This window comes from Hyla sarda, chromosome 13, assembly GCF_029499605.1.
Source record: "Hyla sarda isolate aHylSar1 chromosome 13, aHylSar1.hap1, whole genome shotgun sequence".
NCBI classification, from domain to species: Eukaryota; Metazoa; Chordata; class Amphibia; order Anura; family Hylidae; genus Hyla; species Hyla sarda.
Window position 1 is genome coordinate 43,141,783 of NC_079201.1, and position 17,989 is coordinate 43,159,771.

The 17,989-nt window shown below is 40.9% G+C and overlaps 1 protein-coding gene across 11 annotated transcripts in view; it reads left to right on the forward strand.

Moving 5' to 3' along the window:
* LLGL2 (LLGL scribble cell polarity complex component 2) overlaps positions 1-17,989 on the forward strand; it is a 578,766-nt gene that overhangs the window by 184,594 nt on the left and 376,183 nt on the right. For 8 of the 11 annotated variants that reach the window (XM_056550314.1, XM_056550313.1, XM_056550316.1 and 5 more), the window contains 7 exons: positions 2,861-2,953; positions 5,971-6,129; positions 6,216-6,378; positions 6,471-6,603; positions 6,681-6,735; positions 6,839-6,993; positions 11,282-11,499. In XM_056550314.1, coding sequence (XP_056406289.1) covers positions 2,861-2,953; positions 5,971-6,129; positions 6,216-6,378; positions 6,471-6,603; positions 6,681-6,735; positions 6,839-6,993; positions 11,282-11,499 — 976 coding nt within the window. The remainder of the gene's footprint in view (positions 1-2,860; positions 2,954-5,970; positions 6,130-6,215; positions 6,379-6,470; positions 6,604-6,680; positions 6,736-6,838; positions 6,994-11,281; positions 11,500-17,989) is intronic. The other 3 variants (XM_056550319.1, XM_056550324.1, XM_056550323.1) reach the window with 1 other exon arrangement.

A 17,989-nucleotide genomic window follows, 5' to 3' on the forward strand; every position in this document is an offset into this window, starting at 1 on the left:
CCTGATAATACCGAATTTTCAGAACAAAATCACAACATTTCTACAATGTCTTCACTAAATAATAGTGGCAAAAATGCCTTATCTTTGAATATGACATTCCAGGATCAAAAATGTGTCCTTCAATTAATGGATCTACAAGATCCGGTATATACGGAAGAATGTATTAACGACACCAAAAAAAGCTTTTTCAGTTCCAACTCCACATTTTATCCGGTGAACTCACGAACTCCCTCCATGGACATTTTTCAACAAAGAGTTGAGAGGGATTTACAAACTCTCGAACATAAAATTAAATTGAAAGCACATTCTGGTGACAATTTAACCAGACAAGAACGTTTAGCAATAAAATCTCTAAAGGATAATTCTAACATCATTATTAAAAGTGCGGATAAAGGAGGGGCAGTAGTGGTGCTAGACACCTTACTTTATGAGAAATTGGTTCTTGACATACTTAACGACCCTTCCACTTACAGAAAAATATCTTTTGATCCTTCTATGTCCATTAAAAACAAGCTCACAAAACTATTGGCTGAAGGTTTGGCATTAGGCATTTTTTCACAACAACAAAAAGATTTTTTGTGTCCTCCTCATCCAGTTTGTCCAGTTTTTCACGCCCTACCTAAGACTCATAAAAATACTTTTCCTCCTCCGTTACGCCCGATAGTGGCAGGAATTGACTCACTATTAGAGAGACTGTGTTCTTGGATTGAGCTATTGTTGCAACCTCTAGTTTGCCGTACGGCAGGTTTTATTAAAGACACAAAATGATTACTGAATGCTGCCGATAACCTTACATGGCATGAGGGAGATGCCTTCATGTCATGTGATGTAGTTTCGTTATATTCATGTATTCCTCATGATACTGCACTTGTAGCTGTAGAATACCATATTCATAAGTACAGTACATATGGTTCTGAATTAAGTTCTTACATCATCCAGACCCTGGAGTTCTTATTAAAACATAACTTTTTTCGTTTTGATCAACAATTTTTTTTACAGGTTACTGGTTGCCCCATGGGGGCCAGCTTCTCCCCCACGTTGGCTAATCTTTATATGGCTTACTGGGAGGAGACTTGTCTGTATACAGCCGCCAGCCCACCTTTTCATGGGGTGGGCTGGTGTGGCCGCTATATAGATGATCTGCTCATCATATGGTCATTATCTAGAGATGAGGCTATGACTTTCCTTGAAAAAATCAATAACAATTGTCTTGGTCTAAAATTTACCCTTGAATGGGGTGGCAGCACAATTAACTTTTTAGATGTCACCCTCACAGACGACACCAAAAACAACAACATTCATACAAAATTATATAGGAAACCGACCTCTGGTAATAACATTTTACATTATAAAAGCTGCCACCCCAAACATGTGGTCAATAATCTCACAGTGGGAGAATTTGTAAGGGCAAGACGTGCATCATCTAACGAGGCTGCTTTTTCACATTCGTGTACTGACATAAAACAAAGATTATTTAAAAGGGGTTATCCTCCTCGTATCCTGAATAGAGCAGAAAGTATAGTCACTGCACGACCAAGAGCCAATTATTGATCATCTCAGAATTCTTTACAACAGAAGGAAAACCCTTCCATAAAAAAAATTTCTGTTTTTTCTACAGCATACTCCACAGAATTTAATGACATCAAAAATATTATTTTTAAACATCTTCCTGTTCTTTATGAAAATCAAATCTTGTCTCAAATTTTACAAAAAGGTGTCAAATGTGTAGCAAAAAGAGGTTGTACATTATCTAATAGATTATGTCCCAGCGATTATTCCACAATACGATGCACTGAAAGTTACACATGGCTCCATTCAATAGGAAACTATAAATGTTCCCAAAACAGATGTAGTCTATGCCCTCTTATGCACAAATCAGACAATTTCATATCCACAGCAACCAAACAATCCTACCATATGTCCTCATTTATAAACTGTAATTCAACAATTCAACACATATCATCTATTCAGCTATATGCACAATTTGTAATCTCCAGTATATTGGTTGTACAACCAGAAAACTGAAACACTGTATATACGAACATCTCCATGCAACCGCCACTATAGGAAGAGGCATGTCAGGTCTATCTAGACACATTATGGAGGTCCATCAAGGTGACAATACATGTATATCCATTATGGGCATAGAAAAAGTGACACGTCCCAAGCGAGGGGGAGATTGGTATCATAAAGTTTTAATGCGTGAAGCATTTTGGATCCTGAGATTACAGTCGCGCATTCCATTAGGTCTGAATTATCGTCAGGACCTATATTATTTTTATTAGTCAGTTTATAATTTTTTGGTATGTTTTGGTTCATACGTTTTTTCATGCATTTTTTTTGTCCTTTTTCTATTCCTCAAACTTTATATAGATATGCTAAACCAATTTTGAACATATATATACATATATATACATCTAGCATATATTTCTCAGGTTGTGGTTATTAATTACTTTCTGTATTATTTTTTGTATTATTCTTTGCATCTTTTGGTTTTACATATATACTTTATACATTTTTGTCTAAATTCTCATTTCAAGGCTACAGTATTATCATCATTGTGATTTTTCCTATTTATTTTGTCTCACATATTCGCTGTTCTTCCATATACCCTGTTGCTGTCATATAGGTCATGGCCACATTCAGACCTTGCGGTTTTTTCTTTCACCAGCCGTTCCACTTATTACTTACATTTATATCGCTGATCTTCTTGTATAGATTTTGTCCTTTTTTGGTACAGGTAGGTGTGCCGCAGGTCAGATGCATACATATCGTGACGGTGTTTCATTATATGATAGAGACGTGACGGTTGCTATACGATACTCCACTGTGCAGCACTGAGCTGGTTAATCCTTTCCAGCCTTTCCACAGGTGCACCCGTTAATCTACATCACGATCTCACTTCCGGAACCTCCGAAACGAATAGGCGTTCCTCAACCAACTGTTTAATTCAGTAGGTATTTACCCATGGTATATATAGGATGCATGTAGCCCACTGTAACATGCCATGATTAAGGACTATATAGTCCGAAACGCGTCGGCGTTTCTGCTATGATTTTATTCCCCCCTTTCTTTTTGTTCACTCACTTTTTAATGGCTTGAATTAAAATTTTGGATTTTATTCGTTTTTCCTGGGAGCTGGACCTTGCCCCTTTTTCTTCATTCCAAATACATACAGAGTGATATATATACAGTACATTCCTATGTAAATGAATGGCTATTAACTGAAGGGACTGTGAAGGGCTGGGATTTTGTTACTGTGTAAGGCTGCTAGTTCCTATGTCCCAGCACTCTCTCTGTTCTCCCCTTCCCCTACTCCTGATCACATTCCCCTACTACTGTGCAGATCAGATACAACAGCAGAATGGATGAGGGGATTAGGATAAGTAATCCCATAACTGCCACAAGACATCTATGGTGCCATAAAGGACAGGTGAGGACACTGCCAAGGGGCCAGGAGCTTCAGGATTCACATAGTGCCCCCTCCCATCCAGCCAGACTGTCACAGCTCCAGCTCCTGGGCCTCCTCTATCAGTATCAGTTCCTCCTTATTCACAGTGATGAGCCCTTTGACCAGTCTGAGGAGGGGGGCCATCACACCAATCCAGATGGCTGCCAATAAATCAGGCAGGGGAAGAGATGTACAACGCTTCCTTTTACTCCCTGCTGTATCCAAATCCCAGGCCCCCAATCTTCCTACACCTGCTGAATGGCAGTGTACATTGTATGCATCACCTTTCATTTTAATTCCTGCTGGGTAGAAAGGGCACTTTTAGGAAGGACATCAAAAGGGCAAGGCCTTTAGCCCCCTTTCAACCTGTGCATGTCCATGCCTCCTTATTATATTCGCTGAACGACCACAACAGGTGAAGGATTAAAAGGATTTATTTGTCCAGAATGCAACGCGTTTCGCTGCGCATGCGCAGCGAAATGCGTTGCATTCTGGACAAATAAATCCTTTTAATCCTTCACCTGTTGTGGTCGTTCAGCACCGTTGAGCCGGGTTCCCTCTGAAGCCTTTATATTCCTTTGCCTGATATTTACCGGAGGGCAGCAGACAACTTCATCTATTCCTACGCCTACATCATTGTTGTGTATGAAGTTGCACAACCACCCAGGGTGAGCACTTCAGTCATATAATTACCTCACCATTGGATTGCTAAAGTTACTACTCTATGGAGCGCCTGTTTTCCTTATTCCTTATTATATTGTCCTTTATTTGTGCTGCTTCTCTTCCTACCTTCTGTCTATAAAAAGGATACAGAAAGCTGTCAGTCAGTGGCTCATGGTCACAGTGAGCTTCAGCTCCTGTATGTACTGTATATGGAAAGGACTAGTATGTTGCTCAGTGTCCTGGTTATGAATCCGAATATTTGAATAATTACTATAATAACAGTGTTATGTAGGTAATACAAAGTTTTATAAGTGTCTCTGGCATAGGTTTGTGCTGCCCTCAGATAGGGCTGCATAAAAATATCATATTCTCTAGTATTTGGTGGAAGTAAGAGCCTGACCTCTGTGCCATAACTTTCCTGGGGCAAGTGAATCCTGACTGGCATGAGTACACTGTTTGCCAGTCATGGGCAAGTTTTTCCTGTTCTTGAAATATGAGAGGACCACTCTCAGCATGTACAGTAGATCTATCTAAATTGTCACATTTAGAAAAATAGCCAGCACAACTACCTAATACACAGGTGCATGCTGCTGTGGCAAATGCAGAGTATACAAAAAAAGAAGGTAGCAGCACTCTTGGTCAAAAAATGGAGGCTCTTAGCGTACTTTTTGATCAAAACGTGTCCCCCATCCACCACGCGGAGGTGGCCTCACTTCGGATGGGACCTTAACACTCATTCAGAGCCTAACACTCCTATCACTCATCTCTGCTGGGCATATAGCCTCTGACTGGGTGACATGCTGGATCCATTATCAGTTAAAAATACCTCCTGTGAAAAAGGGGAGGGGTGCACGGCTACAGAGGGTGCCACTCCCCTTAAGTTACACAGCAAAAACAAAAAGAAAAAAAGCCAGCACAACTACTTAATACACGGGTGCACGCTGCTGTGGCAAATACAGAGTATACAAAAAAAGAAGGTAGCAGCAGCACTCTTGGTCAAAAAATTGAGGCTCTTAGCACACTTTTTGATCAAAACGTGTCCCCCATCCACTACGCGGAGAGGGCCTCACTTCGGATGGGGCCCTAACAGTCATTCAGAGATTTCTAAATTACTTCTATTAAAAAATCGTAATCCTTTCAGTAGTTATCAGCTGCTGAAGTTGAGTTGTTCTTTTCTTTCGCACAACAGTGCTCTCTGCTGACACCTCTGCTTTTCTGAGGAACTGTCCAAAGCATTAGAGGTTTGCTATGGGGATTTGCTCCTACTCTAGACAGTTCCTGAGACAAGATGACAGAGGTGTCAGCAGAGAGCACTGTTGTCAGACAGAAAAGAACAACTCAACTTCAGCAGCTGATAACTACTGGAAGGATTAAGATTTTTTAATAGAAATAATATACAAATCTGTTTAACTTTATGATGCCAGTTGAGATATATATATATATATATATATATATATATATATATATATATATATATAAAACTTCAAAAAATGGTGCGGCACTCCAAATATCCAAAAAATAACTTATTTATTCCACATGTCAAACAGTGCGACGTTTCAGCCCCTCAATGGAGCTTGAAAAAAGCTCCATTGAGGGGCTGAAACGTCGCACTGTTTGACATGTGGAATAAATAAGTTATTTTTTGGATATTTGGAGTGCCGCACCATTTTTTGAAGTTATCAATTGGCTGTGATCGAGCCTGAGGAGCTGGCACCCGTCTACTGTGGTATAGTAGTGCTGCATTTTTTTGGACATTATATATATATATATATATATATATATATATATATATATATATAACAAAAAGTTTTTTTCCTGGAATACCCCTTTAAGTATTGTCATTCCTGTGTTAACAGATCACCCCCTAGTGAAACACAAATTAAGGTGCTCCTTGCACACTCATCTGGAGAATGGCTGTATGTGGGCTCAGAAGGAGGCAGTGTTTTTACCCTTACACTACCATTTTTGCAAGTCTTAGAGGAGAAAACAGTGGGGCATAAAATGGCCTTACATGGGTAAGTAAGGTTGTGCACTTTTAATTGTTGTATATTTAGGCCTAAGTGTGAGGATTGTTGACATCACATTTCTCATCTACCTACAGTCTTCCAGATGAGTATGCTAGTAGACGCCTCTTTGAATCAGTGGAAGCTTTGCAGGAACATCCGAAGAACCCAGACCAAATCCTGATTGGATACAGTCGTGGACTTATGATGGTGTGGGATATAACAGCGGGCCACAGTGTACAGCACTTTCTTGGCACCCAGGTATATGTTGGAGGGTAAATATGCATAGTGTGTATATTGCATGACCCTGAGGGTTTATAACACCTTACATTCTGTTGCTTTACTTTTCTTAGCAAGTGGAAAATATATTCTGGTGTCAGGATGCACAGCAACTCGTAAGCTGTCACAGTGATGGCGGGTACAGTCAGTGGGAAACAACCGGCAAATTTATGCAACAGTCTCCCATGGAGACTAAAGTGCCATATGGTAAATCACTCTAAAAAGATGGATGTCTGTGGACAACAGTATTAGTTGTTGGCACTAATGTTTGTTATCCCTTATAGGTCCCTTTCGCTGTAAAGCAATCCGTAAAATAACGTGGTTGACATCACGCAGAGGGTGAGTGAAAGATGTCGAAATGTGTAACTGAAATTGTCATTATTATTCTGTTCTGGCTTAAAAATGTTGATTATGTAAGTAAATGGCTTCATGCTTATTTCAGGTCACCATATATTGTGTTTCAAGGTGGCATGCCAATGGCAAGTTATGGAGATAGACACAGCATCACTGTAGTCCATGGTAGCCAACAAACAGCTTTTGACTTCACTTCTAGGATAATTGACCACATGGTAATTTGTAACTCTAATCCTTCCGCTGGTAAGTAAAGGTGGTGATGGTGTTATGTTTTTTTTTTTTTTTTTTGTGGGAGGAGGAAACTGGAGAAATGGATATAAATAAAAATATAATTCTGCTATTTTATGTAACCTAATTATTTTATTTATATTAAAAAAAATTTAAGGGATTTTCCCTCAAAGCAAAATAGGTCAAATTAGATTTGTACCACATTCATATATATGAAGCCCCATGGAATTGATTACTTTCTGGTTTACTCTCTGAACATTCACCCTGTTGTTGCCATGCCACAGAGCACACACATTGCCACAATCCCCCTTTCTTGAATACACCATAGAGACTAACAAGCAATATGCAGTTTAGCTGAGCACATGGTGGGATTAATAGGTAAAAAGATCTCTCAGACAGTACATATTCCAATTGTACAAGCAAACATTTTACATAATGCATTAGTTTAGACCTATTTAACTTTGTTGTAAAACTGCTTTAATTAACCTCTTTGTGACACATGACGGATCTAGTCCATCATGGTGCCACTCAGGGATTATGGGGCTGGGGGCCACCGCGGCTATTAAGCTTTGACATCAGTGTCTAAAGGGACCTTTAAACTGTCCTTCGTGGTCTAGGGGGGTGGATTTCCCCCACCCTCTGCAGCGCGATTGCAAGAGGGCGATCGACTGTAAAGGTAGTCAAAGGGCTTACCTCTCCTCATGTCCCAGTCCTGACTCTCATTGATAAAACCTGCATTGAGTGGGCTCTACCAATGTAGCACAGATTACACAGATCAATGCAGTTCAATAGAATTACATTGATCTGTTTGAGGAATATAATGATTCCTCCTAAAAGTTTCCTAATAAAGGAAACTAATAAAGTTTTAAAGAAAAAGTTTATAAAAGGTTTAAAAAACACACATTAACCCCTTCAATATTAAAAGTTCAAATTAGCCCCCTTTTCCCATATAAAAAACATGTAAGCATTATAAAAATAAACATTTTTGGTATTGTCGCATGCGTAATTGTCTAGACTATTAAAATATTACATTAATTTTCCCATATGATAAATGGTTTATTCGTAAAAAAAAAAAAAAAATACCAAACCCCAGAATTGCGTTAAAAAAAAAAATATATGAAGTAAAAAGCGATTAAAAAGTCCAGGCAATACCTCAGTGGTACTGACAAAACAACAGATTATGGCTCAATAAAAAGTTCTAAAAAGGGGTCAGAAAATGGCAAAAAAAAATGATAAACAGTTTAGAATTTATTAATCAGGCCGACCTAAAATATTAAGGTAACACAGTAGTTTGACCACGCAGTGCAAAAGGGACCCCCCCCCCCCAAATTAACAAAATGGCAAAAAAACTCTTTAAAGGAAAACGGTCAGCCAGTTCACCCACACTAAACCCAATACACTGGGTTATAGCGTGGGTGAACAGGAGTCCATACAGGGGTCACTTACTTTTTTTCATCCACTGGCTGCCAAGTTATGTTTCTGTAAAGTTCCTTTGTTCGGTCTATGAATTGCGCTTTCAAGGTGGGGCCCCCGCTGACTGTCTGCCACCTGCACTGAAGTTTCTAAGCCCGCCACCGTTGTTTGCATATTCAATATCTGCTACTCCATGTCCTAGTGATATGGAGTCACATGTCCCCAGAGCGCAGCACTCTGTCTGCAGAGCGCATGCGCATGAAGATTTTACCCAGCTGCTGGATGCTGGGAATGGAACCGGCACAGTAGCACTGTGCAGAGCAAGACCAGTAACATAGTTCATAAGGTTGAAAAAAGACCAGAGTCCATCAAGTTCAACCTATAACTCTACTGAGTTGATCCAGAGGAAGGCTAAATCAAACTCATATTCGAGAATAGATCCCTGGATCAACCTTCTGTCCATATAGATCTAGAATCCATAACATCCAGACCCCTTTTAAATTCTTTTACAGAGTTCTCAGGCAGAGAATTCCACAGTCTTACTGCAGATACAGTCCTGGGTATAAATAGCTCATGAGAGATCTCTGTAAGGTCCCCTGATATATTTATACATAGTTATTAGGTCTCCCCTAAGCCTTCTTTTTTCTAAATTAAATAACCCTAATTCTGATAATCTTTCTGGGTACTGTAGTCCGCCCAGCCCCCATATTAGTCTGGTCCCCGTCTTTGAATCCCCTCCAGCTCCACTATATCTTTCTTGTACACTGGTGCCCAGTACTGTACACAGTATTCTATGTGTGGTCTGACTAGTGATTTGTACAGCATTAGAATTATTTCCTTGTCGTGGACATCTGTGCCCCCTATTAATGCACCCCATGATTTTATTTGCCTTGGCAGCAGCTGCCCGACACTGGTCACTACGGCTAAATTTACGGTTAACTAAGACTCCCAAGTCTTTTTCCATGTCAGTCGTCCCAAGTGTGCTCCCATTTAATACATAATCCCAGCCCGGATTTTTCCTCCCCATGTGCATTACCTTACATTTATCAGTGTTGAACCTTATGTGCCACTTCTCAGCCCAAACTTTCAACCTATCCAGATCCATTTGTAACAGTGCACTGTCCTCTATAGTGTTTACCTCTTACAGAGTTTAGTATCATCTGCAAAGATTGCTACTTTACTCTTCAACACCTCTACAAGGTCATTAATAAATATATTAAATAGAACAGGACCCAAGACTGACCACTGTGGTACCCCACTAGCAACAGTCACCCAATCAGAATAAGTACCATTAATAACCACCCTCTGTTTCTTATAACTGAGCCAGTTACTTACCCACTTGCACACATTTTTCTCCAGTCCAAGCATTTTTCATTTTATGCACCAACCTTTTTTGTGGCTCCGTAATAAAGCTTTGGAAAAATCCAGTGATACGACATCCAGCGATTGCCCCTGGTCCAGTCTGGAGCTCATCTCCTCATAAAAGCTGATCAGGTCAGTTTGACGGGACCGATCCCTCATAAAGCCATGCTGATATGGAGTCATATATTTATTTTTATCCAAAATACTCCAAAATAGCATTCCTTAGAAAACCCTCAAACAATTTACATACAACGGAGGTTAAACTAACAGGCCTATAATTCCCGGGGTCACCTTTTTACCCCTTTTTAAATATTGGCACCACATTTGCCATGCGCCAGTCCTGGGGAACAGTCCCGGTTACTATAGAGTCCCTGAATATTAAAAATAGGGGTCTGTCTATTACATTTCTTAATTCCTTTAGAACACGGGGGTGAATGCGATCTGGACCTGGAGCTCTTGCGTCATCAGGATGTGAGAGCTGGGTAAATTCTTTGTGCGCATGCACTCTGCAGACAGAGTGCTATGCTCAGGAGACATGTGACTCCACGTCACTAGAACGTAGAGTCGAAGATAATGAATATGCAGACAATGGGGGCGACCTTAGAGTCTTCAGTGCAGGAGGCAAAGGCAGACGGCCAGCGGGGCCCCGCCTTAAAAGCGCGATTCATAGATCGAAGAAAGGAGCTTTACCAGGGCATAACTCGGTGGCCAGTGGATGAAAAAAGTAAGTGACCCCTGGATGGACTCCTTCCAGGTTAATTGGGTTTAGTGTGGGTGAACTGGCTGACAGTTTTCCTTTAAGTAGATTTGGCTGAGTTAAGTCTGAGAGCACTGCTGTGTCAGGAAAAAAATCAGAAGGACACACAGCACTGCATTCTCTAGGTTTTCACAATTGTTGGGGTCTCTATGGTAAATTAATGTCACATTCTAGCAATATGCCATCACTTGTTAAAGGGGTAATCCGGCCCTATTTGATCCCCTATACAAAGGATAGGGGATAAGATGTATGACTGCGGGGCTCCGCCACTGGGGACCCCCGCAATCGGTCATTCCACCCACACCTTTGTGAGCGCTCCGCAGCGCTGGAGGCTCCAAGTGTGAAGCGTGACGACCACGGGGCTGGAGTATCGTGACGTCACACCCTGCCCCGTCCCCTCAATGCAAGTCTATGGGAGTGACCATCACGCCCCCTCCCATAGACTTGCATTGAGGGGGCGGGGCGTGATGTCACACGGGGCAGAGTCATGACGTCACGATACTCCAGCCCCAGGGTCGTCATGCTTCACACTCGGAACCTCCAGCAGTGTGGAGAGCTCACAAAGGTGGGTGCGGCATAAGATGTATTAGGGTCAGAATACCCCTTTAAGATAGGAGCATCCCTGTTGGATTGAGTGTGACCAAGCCACAATTTTATATACAGCCCCTGGACATGAGTGGCACTGTTTCTGAAAGAAAGCAGCCATGTTTTCTTATAAACTACTCTTATACATTGTATTTTATATTAATATGAAAATGTTTTTGCGTCTAGACTATGATGACCCACGTGCCCTGCTGGTTCTTGCAGAAGAAGAGCTAGTAGCCATAGATCTTCAAACATCTGGTTGGCCAGTAATTCAGTGTCCTTACCTGGTTTCCTTACACTGCTCAGCAATCACTTGTTCTTACCATATCTCTTCTATTCCTCTGAAGCTGTGGGAAAGAATGATCAGTGCAGGCAGAAAACAGAACACACATTACTCCAACATGGTAAGGAGCCTTGCCAAACCGATTGCTCAGTGAAAGCTGTGTCTCTCCACGCTGAGCTGCGCAGAATGCGTGGCACTGCAACTCCCGAGTTAAACTTAAATAGATTTAATAAAAAGGCTTGTGCTATGTATATTAACTGCTCCCTGCATTGGTGACAGTGGTGTGAAATCAATTTCAAGAGATTGGGGACAGTGGTGTGAAATCAATATCAACAGATTTACGAAGCATAATTATTGTGAATAGGATTGCCTAAAAAAAGATTTATCTAATTTGTCTTTGCTACCCTTTACGGTTTTCATTCACACTAACCTTTTTTTCAGCCCTTGTGCCAACATTGCCCAGTGGCAGGCAACAGTAAGAAAAAAGGAAAAAAAAATATTTAACTAAAGAAAAACCTACTCTCTTCAGGTCCAGTGCCACCCTTAACCCAGTCTGGCTTGGAAAAATGCCCTAGTGACATCAGCATGGGACGTTATAGCCGATCACTGGATTAATTGGTAATGTACCAGTGATGGGCTGCATTATCCCATGCACAGGAATGTCATTTTTATCTAGCCAGAGAGACAATTGTTGCATGGCTTCTTTGAAATCTACATAAGAACTAGTGCACATGGCTGCTGAGGCATATGACTGGCTGCAGTATTCCCTGCTGGGAATGATTTCATGATTAGAGATGAGCGAATAGAATCAGACTAATCCAAATTCGTTATGACTTTCCTGAAAAATTTGATTTGTATCGAATCTGAATATCGCCGCGATTCGATAAAACGAATAGCTTCATTAAGGTCCATTTAGTGTGGTCAAGGGGATCTAAAATGGAGGCTACATTCTAAAATGTGAGGACATGGGGCAATAAACTCTGGGAAGGCAGGATCACTCTGAATCACATGCGGCATGCAGCCTATCAGCAGCCAGCCCTGTGATGTCACAGCCCTATATATTCGGCAACCATCGCTGCAGACAGTCGGTATGGCTTCAGGGAGAATGCCAGCTCCACGTGGCGCAGGATACAGACAGAAGGAGATGCCTGATGAAGTTGCTTTCCCGCAGCGAAAAGCGTTGCACCTTGGGAAATAAACTACCTTGATTTTACCTGATCTCCTTCTGTCTGTATCCTGCGCCATGTGGAGACGGCGTTCTCCCTGAAGCCATACCGACTGTTCACCATTGCCTAGCCGGAGGGCTGCGTATACTACACCATTTGTTGCATTTATCATTGTTGTGAGAGTCTTTCGTGCCTTAGTTTTATATTGAGAATCTCTCTTTTATTACACCCAGGAGTGCTCTCCCCTCTTCTTTTTAGATTGCTGCAGACAGGCATTGTTGGGATTTTTTCCTGAGAGCTGCAGACAGTGTCTGTCTTTACAGCTCCGAATCAATTCACCTGAAGCCCACATCACTGCAGGCAGGCAGATAGACAGGAACAGTAGAGAGAGAGAGTACATTTTATGTTGCAACAGTACTGGGGTATATTACTCTAAAGCTAATACAGGCCAGTTAGTGTGAGCACTAAAAGACCTAGTCACCTGCTTTTTATGCCTAATTCAGGTGTAACCATACTGGGGCGCATTTTCCTATCTTAAGTGTAATATATACGCACTCAGCTGTTGTACGTTTTTTCCTGTTAAACTCATAGGGGCCAGTTAGTGTTAAAGGCCAGAAATACCTACACACCGGCTTTTAATGCCTAATTCTGGTGTAGCCATACTGGGGCGTATTTTAACGCACTCAGCTGTTGTATAAATTTTTTCCTGTTAAACTCATAGGGACCAGTTAGTGTTAAAAGCAGGTGTCTAGGTATTTATGGCCTTTAACACTAATTGGCCACTATGAGTTTAACAGGAAAAAACTTACAACAGCTGAGTGCTTAAAAATACGCCCCAGCACGGTTACACCTGAAATTGGCGTTTAAAGGAGGCGTGTAGGTATTTCATCCCAAGTAATATCCGACACCCCCAATTAAAATTCGGTGGGTTACTCAACCCTCAGTTGGCATTAGTGTTGAGTGCGAATATTCGAATTGCAAATTTGTACCACGAATATCGGCATTTCGCGAATATTTAGACTATAGCAATATATATTGGTTATGACGAATATTGAATAAGTACAATGATGTGTACTGTGTAAATAAAAAGTGATCATCCCTCCCTGCTTTTAGCTTGCGGTCCAAAGAAGGCTCCAATATTATTTACTGTGTGAGTTGGTGTGGAGCGCGAATATTTCATCACTTCCAGAGGACACTTATCCCTCCCTTCTTTTAGCTTGTGGGCCAATGAGAAGGATGCAAATACAGTTGTCAGAGGATAGCAACATCCCTAGCAAACCAATCACTGATTAGGCTGGACCAGCATATCCAATTTAGCTCATTCCTAAACCAACAAATACCAAAAAGATAGCTAAAATTATATTTATTAGACAATTACACATAAACACTATAAAATCAGTAAGCATATAGAATCAAGAGTCTCCAACAAAGAGATACTCCTATGGGTCAATCCCCAAATTTCTCCCAACACGTTTCCCCATATATCAGATGAAACTACGGTTCATTAAGGGTTTTCTAACAGTAATGTGGTAGATTATTCCATTCTATATAGAGACATATCACATCAAGTTAATAAATAGCACATAGCAGACAAGAACAGGGCTATACATCACACATATATTAGTAATATTCTTTCACATTAAGAATTTCCAGCAGTAAATTATCATCAGGTTGACTCTTGAAGGTTGATGTATATCCTCAAACTGTGGTCCTTATTCCTATAACGAAAAAGAAAACAGAGAAAGCAAGCAAAGCATACAAAAAGCACACGCAAAGCACATACATTAGACGGACATGTCCAAAATGCCATAAGATAACATAAGATAACAAATTGGTAAACACACAACATAAATAACAGTAAGTAGAATGGAATAACCTTACTAGATATCTTCAGATCACACACCATCATGAATGGGATAAAAATACAGGCTATGGGACTACATAATAGGCAACAATTACCTCCTCTGTTACAATTATGCCATTTCAATCAGTATGTCAGGTGACATGGAAGATAAGAGAACCGGACACCAAAGCCCCTTAAATACATCAGCCGTATAGCTTGAAAGATAACAGAGCCTAACAGCAGTAAAAAGATGTATCAATACTGAATGTTCATTCCTCATAGTAGATCTTTCTTAATACAATCCGTTCAGCAGGCAAATCCCTTACCTACATATGTCACGGGTAATGATAACTCCCAAAGGTTGCCGCCTGGGTCAACTCTGCCCCGCCGCTAGATAGCAGCCACATCTATAACAACAATAAAGGGGATATATACTCCCATGAATTGGGTCGCCAATGTCTCAAACCACAAATATGCCCAAAAGTACAGATTTCATCTTACCTCCACTACACATGGCTACTGTTAATGACCACTTCCGTCTCCCGATCCTTAGATGGTGGTGTCTAAACAGCACACCAGTCCTCCTTAAATACTACTCCTCATATGTTCGCATTGGTGCGCGAAACTAGACGCTAGGTTGTTATTTCCGGTCTTGCTCCCTGTTTGCGTGTCAACACTGATGTCATGCATTCCACGCCTCACAGATACTCGCTCTCACTCTATGCTTGCGTGTCAATGCTGCAATCATGCGTACCACACCTCACAGGCAAAAACGCTCACAATTACTAGGTGAACATTTTGCTATACAGTCCCCATATAAAGTACTATAATATTACAACTGCCAACAAACACCTTAAAAAAAAGTATTTATTTTTTAAAATATAATAGTATGAGGAGCCAATTATGATTACAATAAAGTGTCACTAGTCATTCACAAAAATATTTTCAATTTATTAACACATGATACTGATACTATACTTGAGGTAGTATAAATAAAGAACTATGCTATACAAGTACTGGAAAGACACTTAATTAGGACTACTACAGATAATACACCTCTATAAGTGTGCCAATAAGGCATCACTCAGGAACAATCCCCAATAAATTTATACTGCTCTTTAGAGCCTATGTATTAGGTTAAGTCACTCTCTTACATATACCAGGGTTCTCTTAAGATACAACCTCACACAGAGCTGGATACATAAATATCCCACCCCCAGTGAGGTTGATTATTTCCAAAAAAAAGCCTCCACTATACATATGTTCACATCTAAATGAAACAACCAAAGGAGAGTCACTCGTTAATGCCCAATGGCATAACTGTTTTCATTCTATGGATCCACTCTGCCTCATTCTGCAATATTCTCCTATCCCATTTTCCCCAGTGATGAACAGTTTAGGCGAATTTGCAAATATTGAACCGTTGGGATACCCCTTTTAAGGGAATAAGGATTGTAACTCTCCCTACGGAGCAGACTCTTTGTCGCTGTGGACTTTCTAAAAGTGGTGGTTTCAAGGAAACCCATGTCTCCTCTTCTAATAAACACATGCAAAAACTGTAATTTGTTAGCATGAATCTCAAAGGTGAATTTCACACCCAAAGGTATGTCATTCAGGTGGTTCACAAACCCTTTTGAATAGATCCTCAGTTCCGGACCACACAACAAATTCATCATCCATATACCTTCCCCAATAGATGATATGGGGGTTCCAACTGCTTTCCTCCTCTCCAAAAAAGATAGTACTCTCCCACCAGCACAGGGTTAGATTTGCATATGAGGGAGCCACTCAGCTCCCCATTGCTGCCCCCCTGAGTTGGTGGTAGTACCAAGAATCAAATAAAAGGAATTATGATTTAACCAAACTCCAGCAGTCAAAAGGTGTATTCGTTGTGTGCCTGGAACTGGATACCCCTTGCCAGCAGAAAGAAAGCTACCGCCCTCAAGCCTTCCTCATGTCGAATCGAACTATGAAGTGCTTTAATGTCTATCGACGTGAGAAGCATGTCCGCTTTCTGCTGGATACCATCTAATTATTTTCAAAAGATCACTGGTATTGCGAATGTAGGAAGGCAATGACAACACGTAGTTTCTTAATACATTTTATGTAATGGAGTCAACCCCCGACACAATAGGACATCCTTTCAATGGGGAAAGCCCTTTGTGCACTTTAGGAAGCACATAGAAGGTGGGGATCTGTGGTTCCACTAGATACATAAACCTAAATTCATGATGGGAAATCAATCTGTGATCCAAACCCCAAATTAGTAAATGTTCTAGTTTTTCTTTGAACACTTCAGTGGGGTCCCTTATAATTATCCTATATGAATCCCGATTCCTCAGTAAAGCTAGGACTATCTCTTTGTCGTATTCAAAACCAATAAATTACCCCTTTTATCGGAGGGCTTTATGGTTATGTTAGAGTTCTGTTCAAGGGTTCTCAGAGCCATCATTTCTCTTTCAGTCAGGTTAGGTTTAACTCTACGATTCCTTGGGGGAATTCTTTCCAATTCATGGGCCACAATATCCAAGAAAACATTGGGCGTGTCCATTTGTGGAGGTGTCTTAGTGCTCTTTTGCCTCAACTCCGTGAAGGGGCCCTGACCAATTTCCCTCTCACCTTCTGTTAATAAATCTGCCGTAAGTCTGACATCTGGCAGATCATCCTCCGAAATACCCAGCTCCTTGCATTTTTCCCTGTCACAGTGTTTGAAATTTTCTTTTCCATTTTAACTTGCGTGTAAAAAGGTTAACATCCTTAATCCACTTGAAAGCTTTATACTGAGTGGTTGGGTGGTTGGTTAAAAACCAAGACCTTTTGACAACACTGATATCTCGGAGGAGGATAACACCTTTGAAGACAGATTTATGATTTGGTTCTCTGTATTGTGGTGGGGTCTACTTTCTCCCGGAGGCCATAAGTTCATAACATAGTTCATAAGGTTGAAAAGACCTAAGTCCATCAAGTTCAACCTATAACCCTAGTGAGTCCCTACTGAGTTGATCCAGAGGAAGGTAAAAAACCCTCATACTAGAGGTAAAAATTCCTTCCCGACTCCAAATATGGCAGTCAGAATAAATCCCTGCATCAATGTTCTGTCCCTATAAATCTAGATTCCATAACCTGTAATGTTATTACTCTCCAAAAATGCATCCAGACCCCTTTTGAACTCTTTTACCGAGTTCACCATGACCACCTCCTCAGGCAGAGAATTCCAGTCTCACTACTCTTACAGTAAAGAACCCACGTCTGTGCTGGTGTAGAAACCTTCTTTCCTCTAAATATAGAGGATGCCCCCTTCTTATAGATACAGTCCTGGGTACAAATAGATCATGGGTGAGATCACTGTATGGTATCCTGATATATTTATACATAGTTATTAGGTCTCCCCTAAGTCTCTGAACCCTCTCCAGCTCCCCTATATCTTTCTTGTACACTGGTGCCCAGTACTGTACACAGTATTCTATGTGTGGTCTGACTAGTGATTTGTACAGTGGTAGAATTATTTCCTTGTCGTGGGCATCAATGCCCCTATTGATGCACCCCATGATTTTATTTGCCTTGGCAGCAGCTGCCCGACACTGGTCACTACAGCTAAGTTT